At 37.8% G+C, this 22,435-nt stretch overlaps 1 protein-coding gene across 1 annotated transcript in view; it reads right to left on the bottom strand.

Annotated features, from left to right (window-relative positions):
- The window catches only part of xpo4 (exportin 4), a 115,283-nt gene extending 93,093 nt beyond the window's left edge, over nt 1–22,190 (bottom strand). The window contains exon 1 of the mRNA XM_059964214.1: nt 22,106–22,190. Coding sequence (XP_059820197.1) covers nt 22,106–22,171 — 66 coding nt within the window. The 5' untranslated portion in view covers nt 22,172–22,190. The remainder of the gene's footprint in view (nt 1–22,105) is intronic.
- Nucleotides 22,191–22,435: the final 245 nt, after the last annotated feature.

The raw sequence follows: 22,435 nt of genomic DNA, 5'->3' as shown, positions 1-22,435 counted from the left end.
TTGGGTATTTGATCCTCCACAATATTCTGCGTGGGAATTTAAACTGGAGGTGGCAGTGTTTTTTTTTAAAAAACGAGGTCAAGTTGTGCGCTTGACATTAACCCGCACGGTTGGTATGGGAGTCACCGGATTGACATCAACCTGGCACGGGAGCGGTCTGTCACTGGATCGAACTCGGGAAACTCAGTTTTCCAGCCCAGCGCTGATCTCACTGCGACAACAACTTAAAATGGTGGACAGTGTCGTGATCCGACTTAAAATGGCGGACGGTATTCTCCTTCCTCGGTTCGTAAGTACGAGTTGTCTGTAAGTCGGACATTCGTAACTCGGAGACTACCTGTATTCTTCCCATTTCTTGATTATTGACTTAACTGTACTCCAAGGGACAGTCAGTGACTTGAAAAATTTCTTGTATCCATCTCCTGAGTTGTGCTTTTCAATAACTTTTTCGCAGAGTTGCTTGGAGTATTCTTCAAGGTGTAGTTTTTGCCAGGAGTTGGACCTTCCAGATGCGAGTGTATTTTTACTACAATCAGTTGAAACAGCTTGACTGCACACACGTGATCTCCATTTAACTAATTATGTGACCTCTAAAACCAGCTGGCTGCACCAGTGATGATTTTGTGTGTCATATTAAAAGAGGTGAATACTTATGCAAACAATTATTTTGTGTTTTATATTTGTAATTAATTTAGAACACTTTGTAGAGATGTTTTCACTTTGACACAAAAGAGACATTTTCCATTGATCAGTGTCAAAAAAAGCCAAAATAAATCCACTGTATGATTCAATGTTGTAAAATAAAACATGAAAATTCCAAGGGGGGGAAATTTTTTTTAATGGACACTGTACACACATTAATATTCTCCCATGGTCTTTAGTCACATTATAAAGAAAACTTTTATCAAGAGCATCAATTAAATGCCCTTGTTCTCTGATTAGCTCCAAAAAAGTTAACTTTCTAATGTTTAGGCAATTCAAGAACTTGTGTAGGCACTTAATAAATGCTGTTAATCAGTCTGCTTCCAATTCTCTCTCAGGCAGTGTATTCAGCACAGTCAGCACTCCCTGGGTAAAGTGTAAAGTATTACATACAGTGGGTGCCAGTTAATTTGTACACATCATTATCAGTATATTTTGGCCCAATTAAGCAGCTGCCCCAAATCGTCAAAGCTTCAGGAAATAGTTACAAAGGTATGAAACAAACTACTATTTAACTAAATAATAAAGTATGTATTTAACAGAAATACAGAATAAATTAGAACACTACCAATACTACTACAATACTATGAACCTGTGTATTAGTTACTAATAGTTTGCGACAGAGGAATTCACCGAGAACACTGCTGTGCTTTCTTGATTGACTGTAAAAGAACAAAATCAGTGCAGATAACGGGCTGCCTTTAAACAGTGCTTTCAACGATTGCATCACCCAAAACTTCATTTTCATTGTAACATTCAAAATGATTGTTGATACCTTCAAGTTCTTCACAGTTCCTAACTTGAAGTATTGAAATCATTTCATTTAACTCCTAGTTGCTCCTGCGTGAATGCTTGAAACCACAGTGAGCAAAACTGTTTGTATTGTCTTACTGCTTATAACTCACCATCAGTGACAAAAATAATTGCTTTTTGAACACAAACATAACACACAAATATTTAGAAGCTGTTCACTCTAGGCATGGTGTAGTCAGTCTGCTTCCAACTCTCTCAGGTCACTCAACGTGCATGTAACTGGCACTAGTTAGAAACTGTTTGGAAACAGTCTACAGTCCCGATTAAGCGGCATAGTGTCCCAAATAAACAAAGAGAAATCCAGTTATTTTCGATTTGTTTTTGTTCTTTATGAGTTGTCCCAATTAAGTTCTGTCTTGATTAACCCAGTTAACCAGAATCCAGTGCATTGCTCAAATGCCCAAAAGAGACACTGGTATCTAAGCAACAATGTGGAAAATTAGCCAGAATCTACTTTGTCATCAGAAAGGTGACAGAAGTTGGCAAATTCCACTGACTAACCTACTCAACCAATGTCCAGTTTAGATTTAACTAGGATCACTGATCTTCAGACCTCCTCACAAGAACAAACCAAATGTGGACCTAGAGGTGAAGCGACAGTGACTGCCTTCAACATCAAACCAGTTTGATTAAGTGTGCCATAAAATCTGTAGTTCGGTAAATGCTTTAAAGCTATCATTAAGACATAATGAAACATCTAGATAAAATTGGTTCTATCAGGCAGACACAGCTTGACAAACTTGCTGGAGTTGAAGATATAATGAGCACAGTGGATAGAGGGGAACAGGTACATGTTGTATTCTTGTATTTACAGAAAATGTTTGATAAAATGACACATAAAATACTTATTCATCAAATAAAGGTGCCTAGAGTTGTAAGTAATATATTAGCATGGATAGAAGGCAATAAGGATAGAAGGTTAACCAATAGAAGGCAAAAACTTGGGCATTTTTCTGCTTGGAAGTCTGTGATAAGCTGAGTGCCTCAGGGGTTAGTGCTAGGCCGGGGGTCGGCAACCCGCGGCTCCGGAGCCACATGTGGCTCTTTTACTTCTGTGCTGCGGCTCCCTGTTGCTTTGGGAAATAATTGGTTGTGGCGACCCTTTTCCTGGCACATCCGAACCGACTCACAATTAGATAGCCTATGGGGGTTTGCGAGCACAGAGCTTTGGAGCCTCTGCGCCATGGGGGGCAGGTTGAGAGAGGCTTAAAAGTGAGGCTGAAGATTTCGAATAAAGTTTTTTCCTTCGACTGCAGTTACCGACTCCGTGTCGTAATTTTAGCGCTGCGTGTAGCACACCGCTACATGGTCAGTATTTAATTAAAATGTATTTTATGTTAGTTTGTTAGTTTTTGAAATGTAAATCTAAATTTGAAGATTATGGTGATCTTGTACAATCTAAATAAGACGTTGTGGTGACCCATTTCCTGACACATCCGAACCGGCTCACAATTAGCCAGCGTTCAGGCTAAGGGAGATAGCCTACGGGGGTTTGTGAGTACGTGTCTTTTGCAGCATCCGCGCCCATGGGGGGGGGGCGGGTTGAGGGAGGCTTAAAAGCAAGGCTGTTTAGTTCGAATAAAGCTATCTTTGACTGCAGTTTACTGACTGCGTGTAGCACACCGCTACAACGTGTTTTTATCGCTGGCTGTCCAGAGGGGAGGTGCTGAAATGCTTTGTCGCGTGTCTGGAAGAAGTGAAAACTTTCCTGGGCAGCAAAGGGCTCAACTTTCCTGAGCTGGAACAGCCAGAGTGGCTGGAAAAGCTACACTTCATGGTAGACATGACAGCGCACCTGAACACAGCTCTTCAACGGGGTAAGGACGTACAGCCCTGCACATGTTGGAGGATGTTTTGGCATTCGAGCGCAAGTTGATGTTGCTTGCCAGAGATTTACAGAAAGGCACATTGTCTCACTTCCCCAATTTGAGAGAGTTCAAACAAGGTCACAACATGATAAATTCGGAGTATTTACATTCTGCAATCATCGCAATGCAAACATCGTTTGGGAAACGCTTCTATGAGTTCAGAGAGGAAAAAAACACATTATCCTTCCCGGTCACTCCCCTAAGCATCGATCCATCCCTACTGAACACGACTGCATTGTCAGGTGTGAGTCAACCTGAGCAAGTATGATAAATATTTTAATTGCCTATTATTTTACGTATATTCATATGTTTTCATTGTTCAGTGAAATAGTCCTTTTATTTTTCAGGTTGACAGCTGGCTGACGTTATTTTTGGTTTGCTGCTGGCGGCAAATTTAAGTTTGGCGTTTTTCATAAATACAAGAAGGACTCAAATAGACGTTAGTATTTTACTTAAAAGTAGCCTTCAACCCAACGTCTTTTTTTTGGAGTTCAAAATGTTTTTTCTTTCTTTTCTTTTCTTTTTCAATCTTTTTATTAAATTTCATATATAAAAAAAAACAACATAATAATGAACAGATTACAAATTCAATAAACTTGAAATTACATTAGTAATAGGATAATAATATCCTATTAAACATCAATCGACAAAAGGTACATAAATCAATCAAGTCTATATAAATATATATGAAAAAAAACAAAAATAATCATCGAAAAAAGAAAAAAAAAATTGAAATTATATATGAGAAAAAATATATATTGAAAAAAAATACTAAACTAAACTAACATGGGCAATAATAGCACTTTATAAATATATAAAGGTGTCAAGAAAAGAACTCCGGAACTCCGTACCTGAACAAGGATAAGTAGAGAAAAGGATCTGAAATAGGCCAAATTAATTCATATGAAAGTGTCGAATAAATGGTCCCCAGGTTTCTTCAAATTTAATTGAAGAATCAAAGATAGTGCTTCTGATTTTTTCCAAACTCAAATAAGAAATGGTTTGGGAGAACCACTGAAATGTAGTAGGAGGATTTACTTCTTTCCAGTTTTGTAATATAGACCTTCTGGCAATTAATGTTACAAAGGCAATCATTCGTCTGATTGAAGGGGAAAGCTGATTGCCATCTTCATTTGGTATACCGAAAATAGCAGTAATAAAATGGGGTTGTAAATCGATATTCCATACTGAGGAAATGACATCAAAAATGTCCTTCCAATAGTTATGTAAAGTGGGACATGTCCAAAACATGTGAGTCAATGAAGCCACTTCTAAGTGACATCTGTCACATTGAGGATTAATATGCGAGTAAAATCGGGCAAGCTTATCTTTAGACATATAAGCTCTATGTACAATTTTAAATTGTATTAAAGCATGTTTAGCACAAATAGAAGAGGAATTAACTATTTGTAAAATTTTTTCCCATTTATCTGTTGATATATTACATCGAAGTTCTTTTTCCCATTCTTGTCTAATTATATCCGATATTTCTGGCTGTATCTTCATAATCATGTTATAAATAAAAGCTACTAATCCCTTCTGACAAGGATTAAAAGTAAAAATCAAATCTGAAAAATCCGATGGAGTTGAATTAGGAAAAGACGGAAGAATTTTATGTAAGAAATTTCTAATTTGTAAGTATCTAAAAAAATTAGATTTAGGTAATTCAAATTTGTTGGATAGTTGATCAAAAGACATCAAAGTACCTTCAAAAAAAAGATCACGAAAACATTTTATACCTTTCCTTTTCCATATACTAAAAGCTTGATCTGTCAATGAAGGTTTGAAAAAAAAATTACATAAAATAGGGCTGTCCAGAGCAAAGTTTTTCAGATTAAAGAATTTACGAAATTGAAACCAAATTCGTAGTGTATGTTTAACAACAGGGTTAGATATCTGTTTATTGAATTTGGCTAAATCAATAGGAAGAAGAGAACCAAGAACGGAAAATATAGAATATCCCTTAACCTCACTACATTCCAAATTTACCCACTGTGGGCACACAGGTGAATCCAAATCTAGTTTCCAGTACATTAGGTTACGAATATTATTCGCCCAATAATAAAATCTAAAGTTAGGTAAAGCTAGACCACCATCTTTTTTAGATTTTTGTAATTGCCGTTTGCTTAACCTAGGATTTTTATTTTGCCACACAAATGAGGAAATTTTTGAATCAATATTATCAAAAAAAGATTTAGGAATAAAAATTGGTAAAGCTTGGAATAAATATAAAAATTTCGGTAAAATCATCATTTTAATAGCATTAATCCGACCAACTAATGATAAAAATAAGGGAGACCATCTTGTAGTAAGTTGTTGAATTTGATGAAGCATAGGTAAAAAATTCAGTGCAAATAAATCTTTATATTTCTTGGTGATTTTTATACCTAAATAGATAAAGTTATCAGTAACAACTTTAAATGGCATCCTATCACTCAATAAGGTTTGCGCGTTTAAAGGGAATAACTCACTCTTATCTAAGTTTAGCTTATAACCAGAAAAGCTACCAAATTGAGCCAACAAGGATAAAATAGCAGGAATAGACCTACTAGGATTAGAAATATATAACAACAAATCATCAGCATAAAGCGATAATTTGTATAACTTCTCATTACGGGTAATACCAAAAATATTAGGAGACTCACGAATAGCAATAGCTAAAGGTTCTAATGCAATATTAAATAATAAAGGACTTAAAGGACAACCTTGTCTCGTACCACGAGATAATTGAAAAAAAGAAGATCTATAATTATTTGTAAGAACAGAAGCAACAGGTTTATAATATATTAATTTAATCCATGATATAAAATTAGGACTAAAATTAAAGTTTCTCAATGCATTAAATAAATATGTCCATTCCACTCTATCAAAGGCTTTTTCAGCATCTAATGAGATAACACATTCTGGGGTTGTAGGTGATGAAGTATAAATTATGTTAATCAATTTTCTAATATTAAAAAAGGAATACCGATTCCTAATAAAACCAGTTTGATCTTCTGAAATAATCTGTGGTAATACCTTTTCTAATCTAATGGCTAAAATTTTTGTAAGAATCTTAGAGTCTACATTTAATAATGAAATAGGGCGATAAGATGCACATAAAGTAGGATCTTTATCTTTTTTAAGAATTAGAGAGATAGTAGCTTCATAAAACGATTGAGGTAGTCTCTTCTTAACAAACGCATCATTAAAGATTTCACATAGCCAAGGAGAAAGCAATAAAGAAAAAGTTTTAAAAAATTCTACAATAAAACCATCGGGACCAGGAGCTTTCCCTGAATTCATTGATGAGATAACCTCTCTTATTTCATCCATAGAAATAGGAGCATCAAGCAAGCTACAATCTTCATCTATCAGTTTAGGAATATTCAAGTTATTAAAAAAATTATCCATCGTAAACCGGTCACCGTCAAATTCTGATTGATATAAAGATTTATAAAAATCTTGAAAAGTGTTATTGATTTCTTTATAATCAGTAGTTAAATTACCGTCTTGTTTACGAATTTTAATAATTTGTCGCTTAGTCGAAATAGCTTTTAATTGATTAGCTAACAATTTACCAGTTCGATCACTATGAATATAAAATTGAGCCCTAGTCTTAATTAATTGATTCTCAATTGAAGAAGATAATAATAAACTATGCTCCATTTGAAGCTCAACTCTCTTCTTATAAAGTTCTTTGGTAGGAGTAACGGAATAAATCTTATCAATTTCTTTAATTTTATCCACCAATAAAGCTATATCTGAATATCTTTGTTTTCTTTTACCAGCGGAATATGAAATAATTTGTCCACGAATAAAAGCCTTGAAAGAGTCCCAAAGTATTCCTTTATCAATCTCTTCATTATAGTTTGTTGAAAAAAATAAGTCAATTTGTTGTTTTATGAAGGTAATAAATTCTGGATCTTGAAGCAAAGTAGCATTAAGTCTCCAAGATCTAGTATTGAAAGAAAAGTCCGGAATCTTGATAGATAACTTCAAAGGCGCATGATCCGAAATAGCAATAGAATCGTATTTACAATCAATAACATCTGTTAATAAACGATGATCAATAAGGAAATAATCAATTCTAGAATAACTATGATAAACATGTGAAAAAAATGAAAATTCTTTATCTTTAGGGTTCAAAAACCGCCATATTTCAGTAATTCCAGAATCAACCATAAAAGAATCAATAAGTAAAGCTGATCTATTCGGAAGAGTTCGAATAGGTTTAGATCTATCCATCGAAGGATTCAAACAACAATTAAAGTCTCCACCCATAATCAACATATATTCATTCAAGTTAGGAAGAGAAGTAAATAAACGTTTAAAAAATTCAGGACAATCAAAGTTTGGAGCATAAATATTAACTAAAACAACTTTCCGATTAAAAAGTGAACCAGTTCTCAACAAAAATCTACCCTGTGGATCCGAAATAATTTCATAATGTGTAAACGAAATTGAGGCGTCTATAAAAATAGACACAACCCTAATTTTAGCGGTACAATTTGAGTGAAATTGTTGACCTTTCCAGAACCTAAAAAAACGTTGATTATCCTCCCTCCTAATATGGGTCTCCTGTGCAAAAATAATATTAGCGTTCAATCTATGGAATACTTTAAACATTTTTTTACGTTTAATCGGATGATTTAAACCATTAGTATTCCACGAGATAAAGTTAATAGATTTATCCATCATACCAATATTAATTGTGTGTATCATAAAAGGTTAAAAAGACACATAACCCACAATTTAGGAAGAAGGAAAATTGATTCAGGAGCAACCGGAGATCCTGACACCTCAACAATATTAACAATTTAAAGTCAGCCCATAAACTAAAAGCAAAAAAATAAAAAGCAAAAGCGTGAAAAAAGATCCCTCCCCCCTCCCCCCACCCTTTGAAAGAAAGCCAAGCGGCAGGCGCATAAACTAATACTAATATTACCCCCATTTCAAGATGGCAGCTCCATAAGAAAATTTTTTTAAGAAAAAACTATATAACACCCTAATTAAAATATAGAGTTGCAAAAAAAAAAAAATATATATATATATATATACCTACATATATATACATACATACACATACACACACACATCAGTCAAGTCAAGAAAAAAAACCAAAATAGTAAAACCAGAAAAATCATTAATAAAAAAAAATGAACATTAAAGTTTAAAAATGTAATACACCTTTAAAAAAGAAATTCCATATTCAGATACAAAGATGACGTTTCACAAGCCAAGACTTATGGGAAGAAGAAACGACATTTTGAGAAAGCCATATTACAAAATATGAATATAAATTCAGCAATCAAAAAAGTTATCAAAATAGAATTTTTTTTAAAAAAAAAAGATTTAATAGACACTATAACATATATAAAAAAAAGACTAAAAAAAAAGAATTCAAAACCTTTGTTCCATTTCTAAATACAGGCAAGCAAATAAACGCTTATAAAAAGTAAAGACTTATGGGAAGAAGAAACGACATTTTAAAAAAATAATTCATGATTACAAAATACAAACGTGTATAAAAAAGGATATTATAAAAATTAAAACAGCATCTATAAGCAATAATAATAGTAGTAAAAAAAAAACCCAGACCTATAACCCAAAATAAAAAGTTATAACCCAACTTCCAGGGTTAAAACTTAAAATGAAATGGCATCCTCTCTCCAAAAAAAAATCTTCAATGTAACTCATAGTTCAAGTTGCACTAGAGGATCGATATTCTTCAACAAATTTCTTCGCTTCTTCAGGAGTGTTAGAAAAGTGTAGACTGTTGTCGGGCAGCACAATTCTAAGCTTCGCTGGATACATTAAAGCTTGTTTAAATCCAATCGAATGAATCTCTGCCATCACTGGTTTAAAAGCGATCCTGGCTTTCATTACTTCATACGAATAGTCCTCAACAATTCGAAATGAGTAATTTTTGTAGGAGATCATACCTTTTTTACGAGCTAACCGAATTAGAAGCTCTTTCTCACGAGGATAATGAAGGCGAACAATCACCGCTCGTGGTTTATCAGGCACAGACGAAAACCTCGCAACTCTATGAGCGCGGTCGATAACAGGTTCATTTTTCAAACCTTCACCACCGAAAATTTCCCACAGTAATTTAGAGAAAAATTCAGTTAAATCACCGGACTCAACTTTTTCGGGAATTCCGATGATGCGCAAATTCTGTCTGCGAGAACGATTTTCAAGATCAGTAATTTTAAACTTATACTGATCTAAAGTTTTAGCAGTCGACTATCTTCTTCTCTAACACTTCAATTGTACGTGCTTTTTCACAAATTGATTGTTCAAGAGTCGTGATCTTATTTCCAAGCTGCTGAACCTCTAACGCCTGCGACTGAAACTTAGTTTCAAGCGATTTAACAACTCCTTCAAGATCGGATATTTTCGAAGTAATCCTCCTTTCCAAATTTAACAGTTTACTGTCCAATTTACCTTCTAGTCTGCCTTCCAGACCCGCCAGTTTAGTATCCAGTTTAGCATCCAGTTTAGTGTCCAAAAGACCAGAAATTGCGTCGATGGATACAGGATCCTTAGCCGATTTCTTACTTGTAGCCATTTTAGGTTCGACAAGATTAGATCAAATATTATTTTAGGAAAAAAGGGTCAATCAAAGGTAGCAACTCATATGATTAAGTTCGAAAAGATCTAATTAAAGGGTGATTATAGTTGAAAAAATAAAGAGCGCCTAAAAGGCAGATGCTTACGTCGCCATCTTGAAACTCCACCCCCCAAAATGTTTTTGTTGCATGCAGAAATGTAATTTCGTTTTCTCTGCAGGAGTTCATCAATTTCATAAATGCAACACATTATAGTTTGTTTATACATAGCATAAAGGCAAAACAAAACGTTGTATGCAGTGTTATTTCATTTTAAATGTCAAACGGGTTTTGCGGCTCCCAGTGTTTTCTTTTCTGTGGGAAACGGGTCCAAGTGGCTCTTTCAGTGGTAAAGGTTGCTGATCCCTGTGCTAGGCCCACAACAATTCACAATAAACATTAATGATTTGGAAGAGAGGATTAAGTGTAGCATATGTATCCAAGTTTGCTGATGACAAGAAAGAGTAGAAAAGCAAATTGTGCAAAGGATGTGCACAATGGATAGGGCATAAATGCAATCAGTGGCATGGGTTGAAATGTCTCCTTTCATGTGAAATATATCAGAAATAAGGGTGATGAATTTAGCACATATACAGTCGGCCCTCCTTATCCACAAGGGATTGGTTCCGGGACCCCCCATGGATACCAAAAAACATGGATGCTCAAGTCCCTTATTTAACCTGTCTCAATCCAGCGGACTTTAGGACCTGGCAGAGCTTGGGACCCGCCACTGAATCCGCAGTGTTTCTGTTCCGTTGACGGGAAACAATCATGACCGAAAATAAAGTGGAAATAATAAACCGATCGGAAAGAGGTGAAATGCCATCGGTCATTGGAAAAACGTTAGGGTACAGTCGGTCAATGATCAGAACAATTTTTAATGGATAAAGTGAAAATAATGGAGCATATGAAAGGCCGTGCCCCGATGAAAGCTACAATTATTACACAGCAATGCAGTGGTTTAATTATTGAAATACATACATTTCTTAAATATTTTATATGCATAGAAAGGTAAAATATATACGATATACTAAGACAAACATTTGACTGACGCTAAAATAATACCAGATGTACCTGTTCTGACTTACTTATAACACCTAATACAAAGTAAATGCTATGTAAATAGTTGTTATACTGTATTATTTAGGTAATAATAACAAGAAAAAAGTCTGTACATGCTCAAACAATGAGTGCTGGAGAGAGAACTTCCGGGTTTTCCTGATCCGTGGTTGGTTGAATCCACGCATGCAGAACCCGTGGATGAGGGCCTACTGTATTAGTACATACAACTATGATAGTGTGGCCATTACAGAGGTTTGGCTGTCACAATGGCAAGAATAGCTACTGAAAGTTCCAGGTTTAGATGTTTCAAAAAAATGCATGGTTCTGCATGTTGGTGGTAGAAATAAATGAGCGGACTATTTTCGAAACGGAGGAAATCCAGGAATCTGAATTGCAGAAGAACTTTTGGGTCATTGTCCAGAACATCCTGAAGTTTAACTTCAGGTTGAATCAGTGGTGAGGAAGGTAAATGCCAAGTTAGCATTCATTTCAACAGGTTTAGAATCCATGAGTAAGAATGTGATACTGAGGCTTTACAAGGCACTGGTGAGGCCTCACCTTGAGCATTGTGAACAGTTTTGGATCCCTCATCTTGTTGTGCTAGCATTGGAGACGGTCCAGGAGCTTCACAAGGATGAATCCAGGAATGAAAGGGTCATCGTAAGAGGAATGTTAGATGATTCTGGCTCTGTACTCACTGGAATTCAGAAGGATTGTGGGGGGGGGGGGGGGGGTCTCATTGAAACCTTTCAAATGTTGAAAGGCCTAGACAAAGTAGATGTGGAAAGGATGTTTTCCATGATGGGAGAGTCTAGGACAATAGGATACAGTCTAGGACAATAGGATACAGCCTCACGCAGAGGGGCGCCCAGAAATGCGGAGAAATTTCTTTAGCCAAAGGGTGGATGAATTTGTGGAATTTGTTGCCACATGCAGCTGTGGAGGCCAGATCATTGGGTGTATTTAAGGCAGAGATTAATAGGATTTTGATTGGACATGGCATCAAAGGTTATGGGGTGAAGGCCGGGATCTGGGGTTGAAGAGGAGATTAAAAAAAAGGATCAGTCATGATTAAATGGCAGAGCAGACTCAATGGGCCAGATGGCCTAATTCTACTCCTGTCTTATAGTCTTAAAAAAGACAGGGAGGGAGATAAATGAGGTGGGGAATGGCATTGCTAATCAGGGAAAATATCACAGCTGCAGAAATGAAGGACGTCATGGAGGGATCATCCACTGAGTCAGTGTGGGTGGAAAAAACAAGAAGGGAACAATCACTCTAATGCAGGGATTCCCAACCTTTTTTATGCCCTTTTACACCAAGGGTCCATGGACCCTAGATTGGAATAAGGCCTTGGTGAGTAGGATTAGTGAAAGCCTGAAGTCATTCTAAACCCCAAAATGTGAAGAACGGGATGACTAGCATGAGGATAGGACCAACCAAGAATTAAAGATGAAAAAGTGCTAGAACCAGAAGAAGGATAGGTTCTTAATGAGTACTATGCTTCAGTATTCATCAATAGGAAGGACTTTGCTTAACACGAGGTCAGCACAGAATAAGTTAATATACTGGAAAATGTCAAGGTTAACAAAGAGGATATACTGAACTCTTGAAAAACATTAGAATAGATAAATATCCAGGGCAGGGCAGGATATACCTCAAGTTACTGCAGAGGGGGAAGAGACTGCTACACCTCTGGGAATGTTCTTCGCATCCTCACTGGCCACAGGAGTAGTCCCAAAAAATTGGAGGGCGGAAAATGTTATTCTTTTGTTCAGCGAGTCTTCCATTAGTAGTGGGAAAACTATTGGAGGGGATTCTTAAGATACAGGATTTACAAGCATTTGGGGAAATCATAGTCTGATTAAAGACAGTTAGCATGGCTTTGTGAGGGACATGATGCAGGTCCCTGATTAACTTCTTCAAGAAAGAGATAAGGTAGTTGATGAAGGTGGTGCAAATGGATCTTAGTAAGACATATGACAAAGTTCCCCATGGTAGCCTTATTCAGTAAGTCAGGAGACATGGGAAACTTGGCTGCATGGATTCAAAAATGACTTGCTTGTACAAGATGGTAGCAGATGGAGCGTACTCTGCCTGGAGAAGTGGAGGGGTGCTGTCTGCAGAAAGTTAGTAAAGTTGTGGATAATGTAGGTTATCATAGATGATAGCAGGATATTAATAGGATGCAGAGCTGGCCTGAGAAGTGTTAGATGGAATTCAATCCAGAGAATTGTGAAGATCCACTTTGGAATGTTGAACTTGAAGACAAAGTACAAGGTTAATGGCAAGATTCTTAGCAGTGTGGAGGAACAGAGGGTCCACGTCCATAAATTCCTAAAAGTTGCCATGCAAGTTGATAGGCTGATTAATAAGGTACATGGAGCATTGGCCTTCATTAGTCGGGGGATTTAGTTCAAGTGCCATGAGGTAATCTCACAGCTCTATATAATTCTGGTTACACCACTTGAGAGTCAAGTTCTGGTCACATTATAGGAAAAATATGGAAGCTTTAGAAAGGGTGCAGAGGAGATTTACCAGGATGCTAACTGCATTAGAGAGCAATTTTTCATAAGGTTCCATAAGGTGCCTTGTTCAAAGCTTTAATAAAGTATTTAATAAAATTTGTCTTATGAGGAAAAGTTGAGTAAGCTCTGGCTTTTCTCTTTGGAGAGAAGGATGAGAGGTGACATGATAGGAGTTTAAATGATAATAGGCATATATACAGTTGACGGCCAGTGTCTTTTCCTCAGAGTGGCAATGATAATCCAAGAGGGCATAATTTTGAGGTGATTGGAGAAAGTGTAGGAGGAATGACTTTTATTACAGAGAGTGGTAAGTGCATGGAATTTAGAAGCAAATACGTTAGAGACATTTAAGAGACTCTTAGACTTTATTTATTGAGCACAGAATAGACTCTTCTGGCCTTTTGAGCCACGCCACCCAGCACACCCCCCCCCCACCCCCACCAAATTTTACCCTAATCACAGGACAATCAACCCACTAACTGGTGTGCCTTTGCCTTGTGGGAAGAAAGTGGAGCACCTGGAGAAAACCCATGCATTCCAGAGGGAGGGTGTACAGACTCCTTCACATGACATCGGAACTCAACTCCAACACCCAGAACTGTAATAGCATCGTGCTAACTACTATGCCACCATGGCACACATTGAAGAAAGAAATGAAGGGCAAGGTTACGTCGTTCTTAGAGTTAGTTAAAAAAACAGCACATTATTGTGGGATGAAGAGTCGGTACTGTCCTATGTTCTATGCAGAGAGTCTACAGAGAGATGTGAATGTGCAAGTGCCTGGCAGATGGAGTACAATGTAGCCTACCAGGAGAGATTGAGTCATCTGGGACTTCACTGCAATTCAGAAGAGGAGGGATACGATAGAAACACAAAATAGTAAAAAAGATAGAGTCAGGAAAGTTGTTTGCACTGGTGAGACTACACATAGCCTCAAAATTTGAGAGGATAGATTTAGGACAGATGAAGAGAATCTGCTTTGCTGGAGAGTAGTGAATTTGTGGAATTCTCTGCCAAGCGATGCAGTAGAGGCTACCTCATTAAATATATTTTTGCACATGAAGAGAACCAGGGTTATGGGGAGCCGAGTCCGCAGCCAGATCAGCCATGATATTATATATATATATATAACATATAACAATCACAGCACAGAAACAGGCCATCTCGGCCCTCCTAGTCCGTGCCGAACTCTTAATCTCACCTAGTCCCACCTACCCGCACTCAGCCCATAACCCTCCACTCCTTTCCTGTCCATATACCTATCCAATTTTACCTTAAATGACACAACTGAACTGGCCTCTATTACTTCTACAGGAAGCTCATTCCACACAGCTATCACTCTCTGAGTAAAGAAATACCCCCTCGTGTTTCCCTTAAACTTCTGCCCCCTAACTCTCAAATCATGTCCTCTCGTTTGAATCTCCCCTACTCTCAATGGAAACAGCCTATTCACGTCAACTCTATCTATCCCTCTCAAAATTTTAAATACCTCGATCAAATCCCCCCCTCAACCTTCTACGCTCCAATGAATAGAGACCTAACTTGTTCAACCTTTCTCTGTAACTTAAGTGCTGAAACCCAGGTAACATCCTAGTAAATCGTCTCTGCACTCTCTCTAATTTATTGATATCTTTCCTATAATTCAGTGACCAGAACTGCACACAATATTCTAAATTTGTACAATTTTAACATTACATCCCAACTTCTGTACTCAATGCTTTGATTTATAAAGGCCAGCGTTCCAAAAGCCTTCTTCACCACCCTATCTACATGAGACTCCACCTTCAGGGAACTATGCACTGTTATTCCTAGATCTCTCTGTTCCTCTGCATTCCTCAATGCCCTACCATTTACCCTGTATGTTCTATTTGGATTATTCCTGCCAAAACGTAGAACCTCACACTTCTCAGCATTAAACTCCATCTGCCAACATTAAATGGTGAAGCAGGCTTAAGAGGCCAGAAGGCCTACTCCTGTTCCTATTTCTTATGATCTAAGACATCCTGTTAAAGCTGAAGTCCAAAGCATCAGAAGAGAAAACATTCTAGTGGTTGAAGGCCAATCTTGAACAAAAGAAAATTATGTTGTTGTCAGCAGAGCAAGATGGAGGACATAGTTGTAGAAATTTCTTGTGGCAGTGTCCTTGACCCAACCATTACTGCTTTTTTTGTACAATTATTCTTCCATTTATAAGTGGAGATGTTCACTGATGATTACACAATGCTCAACTTAGATCGTCAATTTAAGCAACCTCTGCCAGCATACAGCAAGATCTAAGCAATATTTAGCCATGGACTAAGTTGCATGTAACATTTGCGTCACGTAAGTACCAGATATGACCACCTCCAACAAGACCTTAATCAGCACATACTCCTTTGACATTGTGGTGGGAGACCATGGACCTGCCACATAAATACAAAAACTACAAGAGTAGGTTAGAAAGTCTGGTACATTGTGGAGAATGACTCGCTTTTTAACAGCATATAGCCTTTCCAGCATTTGCAAGCCAATTGGTTTATTAATGTCAGATGTACCAAGTTACAGTGAAAAGCTTTGTTGAGGGTGCCATTAAAACAGGTCATTTCCAAATGCAAGTATGCCAAGGTAATAAAAAAAGGAAGAAACAATAATAATATAGTGTTACAGTTACAGAGAGACGGTGCAATGTAAGTAGGCAAATAAAGTGCAAAGGGCCATGACAAAAACACAAATCAGTAGCACAATAGAATAATTCCCATTTTGCCTGAATGAGTGCAAGACCAATGGCTCACACCAAAAGGCAGCACCTTTATTTCACAGAACCATCCTAAAAATTAATCCCGTCCACCACAGGTGTACAGTGCCTGTGCACCTGTTCACCTGTATGCACTACAATTGCTCACCCAGGCTAATTTAGCCGCATCTTCCGAACCTGCAGCCCGTATCAGCTAAAGACATGTGCATGGGAGCACCTTTACTTTCAGAGTCCCCTTCAAGACCCATTTCATTTTGACATAGAAATATATTGCTTCTCCTTCATCACTATTAAATCACAAAACTCCCTAGCCAAAAGACTTATGAAAATACTTTAACCAGAAGTGTGGCAATATCAAGAAGGAAGCTCACCATCACGATTCTTAATCTTGTCTCACTCTTTTTTAAAAAAAAAGTAATGAGTCTTTCACCTATCACCAAAAGAATCTATAGGCTTGAAGTACACAATCAGGATTTGAAATACCATCACTTACAGTTTCTACCAAAGAAACCACCCGAGTTACCAGGGTAAAATATTCTTCTAATAGTTACCATACACTTTAGACAACAGAAAATCTATTCGTAATTTCTCTTTTTTTTGTTGCAATTTAAGAATTCAGCCCTTTGTCTCCCTACTTCTCATCACAATCCCATTTCCCCCAACCTCCCCAACTTTCTTCCAATATCTATTCTCACATCCCTCAACTCCACCCCAATTAAACTAGCCCCATTTATCTTAAGGGTAATTTATGGTAAATAATTCACTGACCAACCAGCATATTTTTGTGAAGAAATTCAGAGCATCCAGGTGAAATCCAGGGAGAACGTGTGAGTTCTACAGATAGATGCAAAGTCAAGACAAGCCTGAACTGCTGGAGTAGTGAAGCAACAGTACTAACTGCAGAACCACCCCACACAACTACACCAATGTCTGTGAGTAAATATAAACCCACAGATATGGTTTCATCTTTCTAACTAAGGACATGTCTTTAATCTGGCACCACAATATAATCAATCTTTGTAGCATCTTGACTGCTCCATTTGTAAAACAATTCTCCTTTCCATTTCAGTTAAGATAATAGAAAGTTGCTATGAAACAAGGACGAACAATTTTCAAAAATTGGGGCAATGCTTAACCAGGAGCCAACACAGATCAACAAGGATAGGAGCAATAGGTGAACGGGTGCAAGTTAGGTCACAACCAATAGTGACATGAATATAGAATATGGCATGCCATCTAGAAGCACGTTGCAATGCTCATTTAGAGGCTTAGACAGAAAGGTATGGCATGAACACAGAGACCAAAACTTTACTTGGGATCAAATATAGTATCAAGATTACAATCTGGTTCAATGAGAAATGAGTCATTAGCTGGAAGAATCAGAGCTTGCTACAAGGGCACATCTCAGTAGGTTTGTTCTTTTCCGTATCTATTTGTTAGAATCTCTGCCCACCCAGTACTACCCACAGTTGGTCAAAAGAGATGGCAAGGGGGAGAAACTAAAAACAGGCACTATAGTTGAATCATGTAGGTGAGAAATAGACAGGAACCAGGGTTAACAGAGGAAAGAGCATCTCCCTTAAGCTCTCCATCCATATAAACTACCATACATACCAGGGAGTTTATATGGAGGGAGAGCTTATGGGAGAAAAGGGCAAATGAGCTCAGATCACAAGGTGATTGAATGAGGAGGTGGAATCAGAGGATGAAAAATTCCTAAATGCAGGTATGCATCTGATCAGAGAACCAAAGTAGGAAGTTCAAGTACAGAACAGTTAGGATACAAATTGGAAAGCAGAGATCCTAGTGAGCAAAATGAAAGGAAGCACAATAATGGGAAAACAGTCCAGGCAAAAAAGAAAGGCAAATAGACTGCGAAAAGTAGCAGCATTCTGGAATGGTAGCCCGGTTAATTCCATATCTTATGACGCAGGAGATCATTCAGTCCTCACAGCAATACCATTTTCCCATTAACTCCACCCTTTCACCCCCCCCCATCACATTCTCCTACCACCCAAATATTCAAGGACCATTTTATAGTAGATTAACCTATCAACCAGTAAAGTGTTGGAAAGAAAAAAGGAAACTGGAACACCAGAGGGAAAGCCAGCCAGTCACAGAAAGAACACAAGACAACATAGATAGCTCTGATCAGGATCAAACCTGGGATGCTGAATCATTGTATGGCTCTTGTAGAAACAATTCATTCCCCAGAAATATATAAAAAATAAAAGTCCAATGTTGTCATTAGGCTATTTTAAGTAAACCTGTATCAACATGGTGTATCTGATAATGAACTACGTGTGAAAGCTCAGAGATCCTTCACAGCCACATGAAGAAATTTAGAGTATTGAAGAGTGTTCTGTTGGATGTATTTCTCTGAAACTTACGATATACAAGATGTGCAACTTGAACAGCTGCAAATGTTTGAAATTCAGAATGCAGAAAGGTGCAAGGTCAGAAACTCAAGCTATGAACCAAGGCTAGAGCAGAACCTGATGAACCAGTTTCTCAGTCATAGACACAGAAGTGGTGCCTCTTGACTGGTTCAAAAATACTTGGAAGTTTCAGGCAAAGAGTGTAGTTCATAACCAGTGAACTCAAAGAATCTGGAACTGAAAGCTGAAGGAATATTCAGTCTTGGCTAAAAATCTAAATTTTACTATCATTTACAGCAGTTCAACTTTACAGTGCAAGTGCAACATGGTAACCCTCACAGAGAATTCCAGGTGTTAAAACTTAAAATTTCAGCTAGTGTCCCTCATTGAAAAGAAACAGAGGAACAACCCAGCTGAGGGTGGGTTCAATGAATACAACTTCTCTCTAAATTAGTTGTAAAAGTGAAGCTAACCTAAATAATTTTTATTAATATCTGAGCCATATGTTTTAAACAGAAGGAAGGAAGGAAGGTTGGGAAGAAATGTCAAAGGATGAATAAGGATGTTCCTAAAAAGAGGAACTCTCCAACTCAGAAACCATATTGAAATTCCCACTGTAGTAGGCTTTACCTTCAGTTTGTTTTCAAGATTCAAAATTGTTTAATGTCATTTCCTATACACATGCGTAGAGAAGTACAAAATTGTTACTCTGGATCCAATGCAGGACAAAAACCCACAAAAGATAAAGAATAAAACACACACAATAAATACATATGATAGCTTATATACATAGATCGGTTGTTTGCCCATAAAGTGACACTAGGCTGTACAGAAGGTGAATGACAGGAAACAATAAAGTAGCGGAGTTAGTGGGTGGAGGTGTTGGATCAGCTTGGGGAAAATAATTGTTTTTGAACCTGGTGATCCTGGCATGGATGCTACGTAGCCTCCTCCCTGATGGGAGAAGGCCAAATAATCCATGAGCAGGGTGGGTGGAATCCTTCATGAAGTAAATAGCCCTTTTGCAGCATCTTTCTATATATGTCCCTGACAGTGGGTAAGTAGGTGCCAGTGATGCACTGGGCGGTTGTTTACCAGTCTCAGAGCCCTACTGTCCGCTGCAGTGCAGCTTCTATATACCAAGCTTAATGCAGCTTGTCAGGATCCCCTCTGTACTACACACCTCTGTAATGACATACAAACGTGCAAAGTCCAGCTCCCTTCGGAAATTAGAGGTATTGATAAGCTTCCTTGTCTGTGTAGGATGTATTCTGGGACCATGAAAGATTATGTGTGATGCACACTCCCAGGAGTTAGAAACTACTTGCAGTTTCTACTGCTGAGTCACTGATCCAATCCTTGTACAGGGATCAGAAGTGAAGAGAGCGAGGAATTTCAAGTTCCTGGGTATCAATACCTCTGAGGATCTAAACTGGTCCCAACATATTAATGCAGCTGTAAAGAAGGCAAGGCAGCGACTATATTTCATTAGGAGTTTGAGGAGATTTAGATTGTCACCTAAAACACTCAAAAACTTCTAAAGATGTATCATGGATACATTGCTGTCTGGTATTGGTGGGGGGGGGGGGGGTGGTGAGAGGCTACTGCACAGGATTGAAAGAACCTACAAAAAGTTGTGAAATTAGTCAGCTCCGTCACGGGCACTAGCCTCAGTTGTATCCAACACATCTTCAAGGAGCAGTGCCTCAGGAAGGAAGCGTCCATCATTAAGGACCCCCAGCACCCAAGGCTCTTCTCAGTTTTACCCTTAGACAGGAGGTACAGAAGCCTGAAGGCACACACAACTACCTCACTTTTTAAATATACATTTCTGTTTTTGCACAGTTTTTAACCTATTCAAATCAAATGTTCTGTCATTGATTTATTTATTTTTCTTCTATATTATGTATTGCATTGAACTGCTGCTGCAAAGTTAACAAATTTCATGACACATGCCGGTGATAATAAACCTGATTCTGATGTAAAGGAGGATGCAAGTGATGACAGTTCCCCCTGAAGCTGATAACCATCTCCTTTGTCTTGTTGATATTAAGGAAGGGATTATTTGCCTGGCACCAGGCCCCAAGCTGTTCTGCCTCCTTATCGTAGGTCATCCTTTCAATAATGAGCATTAATGATTGAAATAAAGGAATTGTTAATTCTGTGGTCAAAACTGGTCTACTAGACTCAGTTCCAGGATTCAAAGTAATTGACAGACTTGATAAGGATACAAACTCTCAACTCACATGTGATTAAAAGGCACTTGAAAGGATCTGCATTTACACTGTCTTTCACAATCCTGGTATTCCAAACAACTAATGTAAATTAAACAGCACAGTTGTGCCAAAATTAACAGAGCCATGGAAAAACAGCAATAAAATAAACAAACAAATAATCCTGCAGGATAATTGAGAAGGACATGGAGGTTGAATAACACACTCAGAATTCAGATGGCAAGGAAAAACAATGAGGAAATTGAAATAGAAGTAAAAATTCATAAATTTTAAGCTTTTGCAACACGACAAAACTGTATCAAAATACAAGCAAGCATTTCGAGCTCTGAATGAACAGATGCAATGTAAAGTCAATGTCATTTCTATTTCAAAAATTGGATTGTTACAAAGAAAGATGTAAAGACCATAACCATGTAGCAAATTTCATGAGCATGTTTACCTAAGCTGCTTGTTTTGCATCATTCATACATTTCAAATTAAAACTATTAGTCTGCAGTGAATTAATATTTCTTAATTAATACTTAGCAGTCCATAAAAGGTAAGAATCCTTAATTACTTTATACCATGGAAAATAAAGCCCATCTTCCACAACTTCTGTGCTGGTTCCTGCATTAAACCCAAAGTTAAAGGTGAAGGAAATTAATCTTTACTTCTCCCTATATACCTCAGTAGTGTACCTGAAAGGCTATCACCAATCAATACCTGAAACAACACGCCATTTTAAAGCTCAATGGGAGAATTTTACTAGAAGTTAGTTTAGCCACCATAAATAATTCCATTGAACTGCAAAATATTTGATCTGACTGCATTCCAACTCTTCGTGTACAAAAAAAATATTTCTGAAGGATATCAAGAACCCCGCCGATAAAATGATTCTACTTGAACATCGGTATCTATCTAAATAAAATCTTATACAGCTGATTTAAAAACTGTAGATAACAATAGATTTAATTATAAAACCACAGACAAACAAATAGAGTTAGGCGGAAATAACATGAGGTGAGCAGAGCCAAAGACACTCTCGGGTGTAGAGTTTAATCAAACACCAGGGTCTGGGGCACTGCGCCACGCACCGTGTTTCACCCCTCATCATACCAGCATCCTGCAAATCACGGCCATCAAAATTAAGCCCAGGAGCTTCCGACATACCCCGTGGACTTGGAGAAGAGGCAAAGGGGAAAGCAGGCCCTTACCATTAAAACTTTGGCTGCGCTTTCCAGCTGTGCTATCACTTCTGGTGCACTATGAGCCGCCATCATGCTCGCCGTCAGTGACGCGCCGCGCGAAGCATTGTGGGACGGAGCGGCCGACTCGGAGGCTGGCGCTGGGGACCGGCCCGAGTAGCGGCGAAATCTCGGCGCAGTCTCTTCATCTCTTGTTTTTTGTGTGCACTTCCGGAAGGAGAGCAAGTGCTTTTCTGAATTGACTCGGGTTTCGCTTGCAGTTACCAACATGTGTGTGTGTTTAAGCAGCCACACAAAGCATCGTAGTAGCTCTGCGTTCAGGAGCTCCCGCAGTAAAAT

Source organism: Hypanus sabinus, chromosome 3 (genome assembly GCF_030144855.1).
Source record: "Hypanus sabinus isolate sHypSab1 chromosome 3, sHypSab1.hap1, whole genome shotgun sequence".
Taxonomy (NCBI): Eukaryota; Metazoa; Chordata; class Chondrichthyes; order Myliobatiformes; family Dasyatidae; genus Hypanus; species Hypanus sabinus.
The sequence above is the reverse complement of the archived record's forward strand: the minus strand, read 5'-3'. Positions and strand labels throughout refer to the sequence as shown.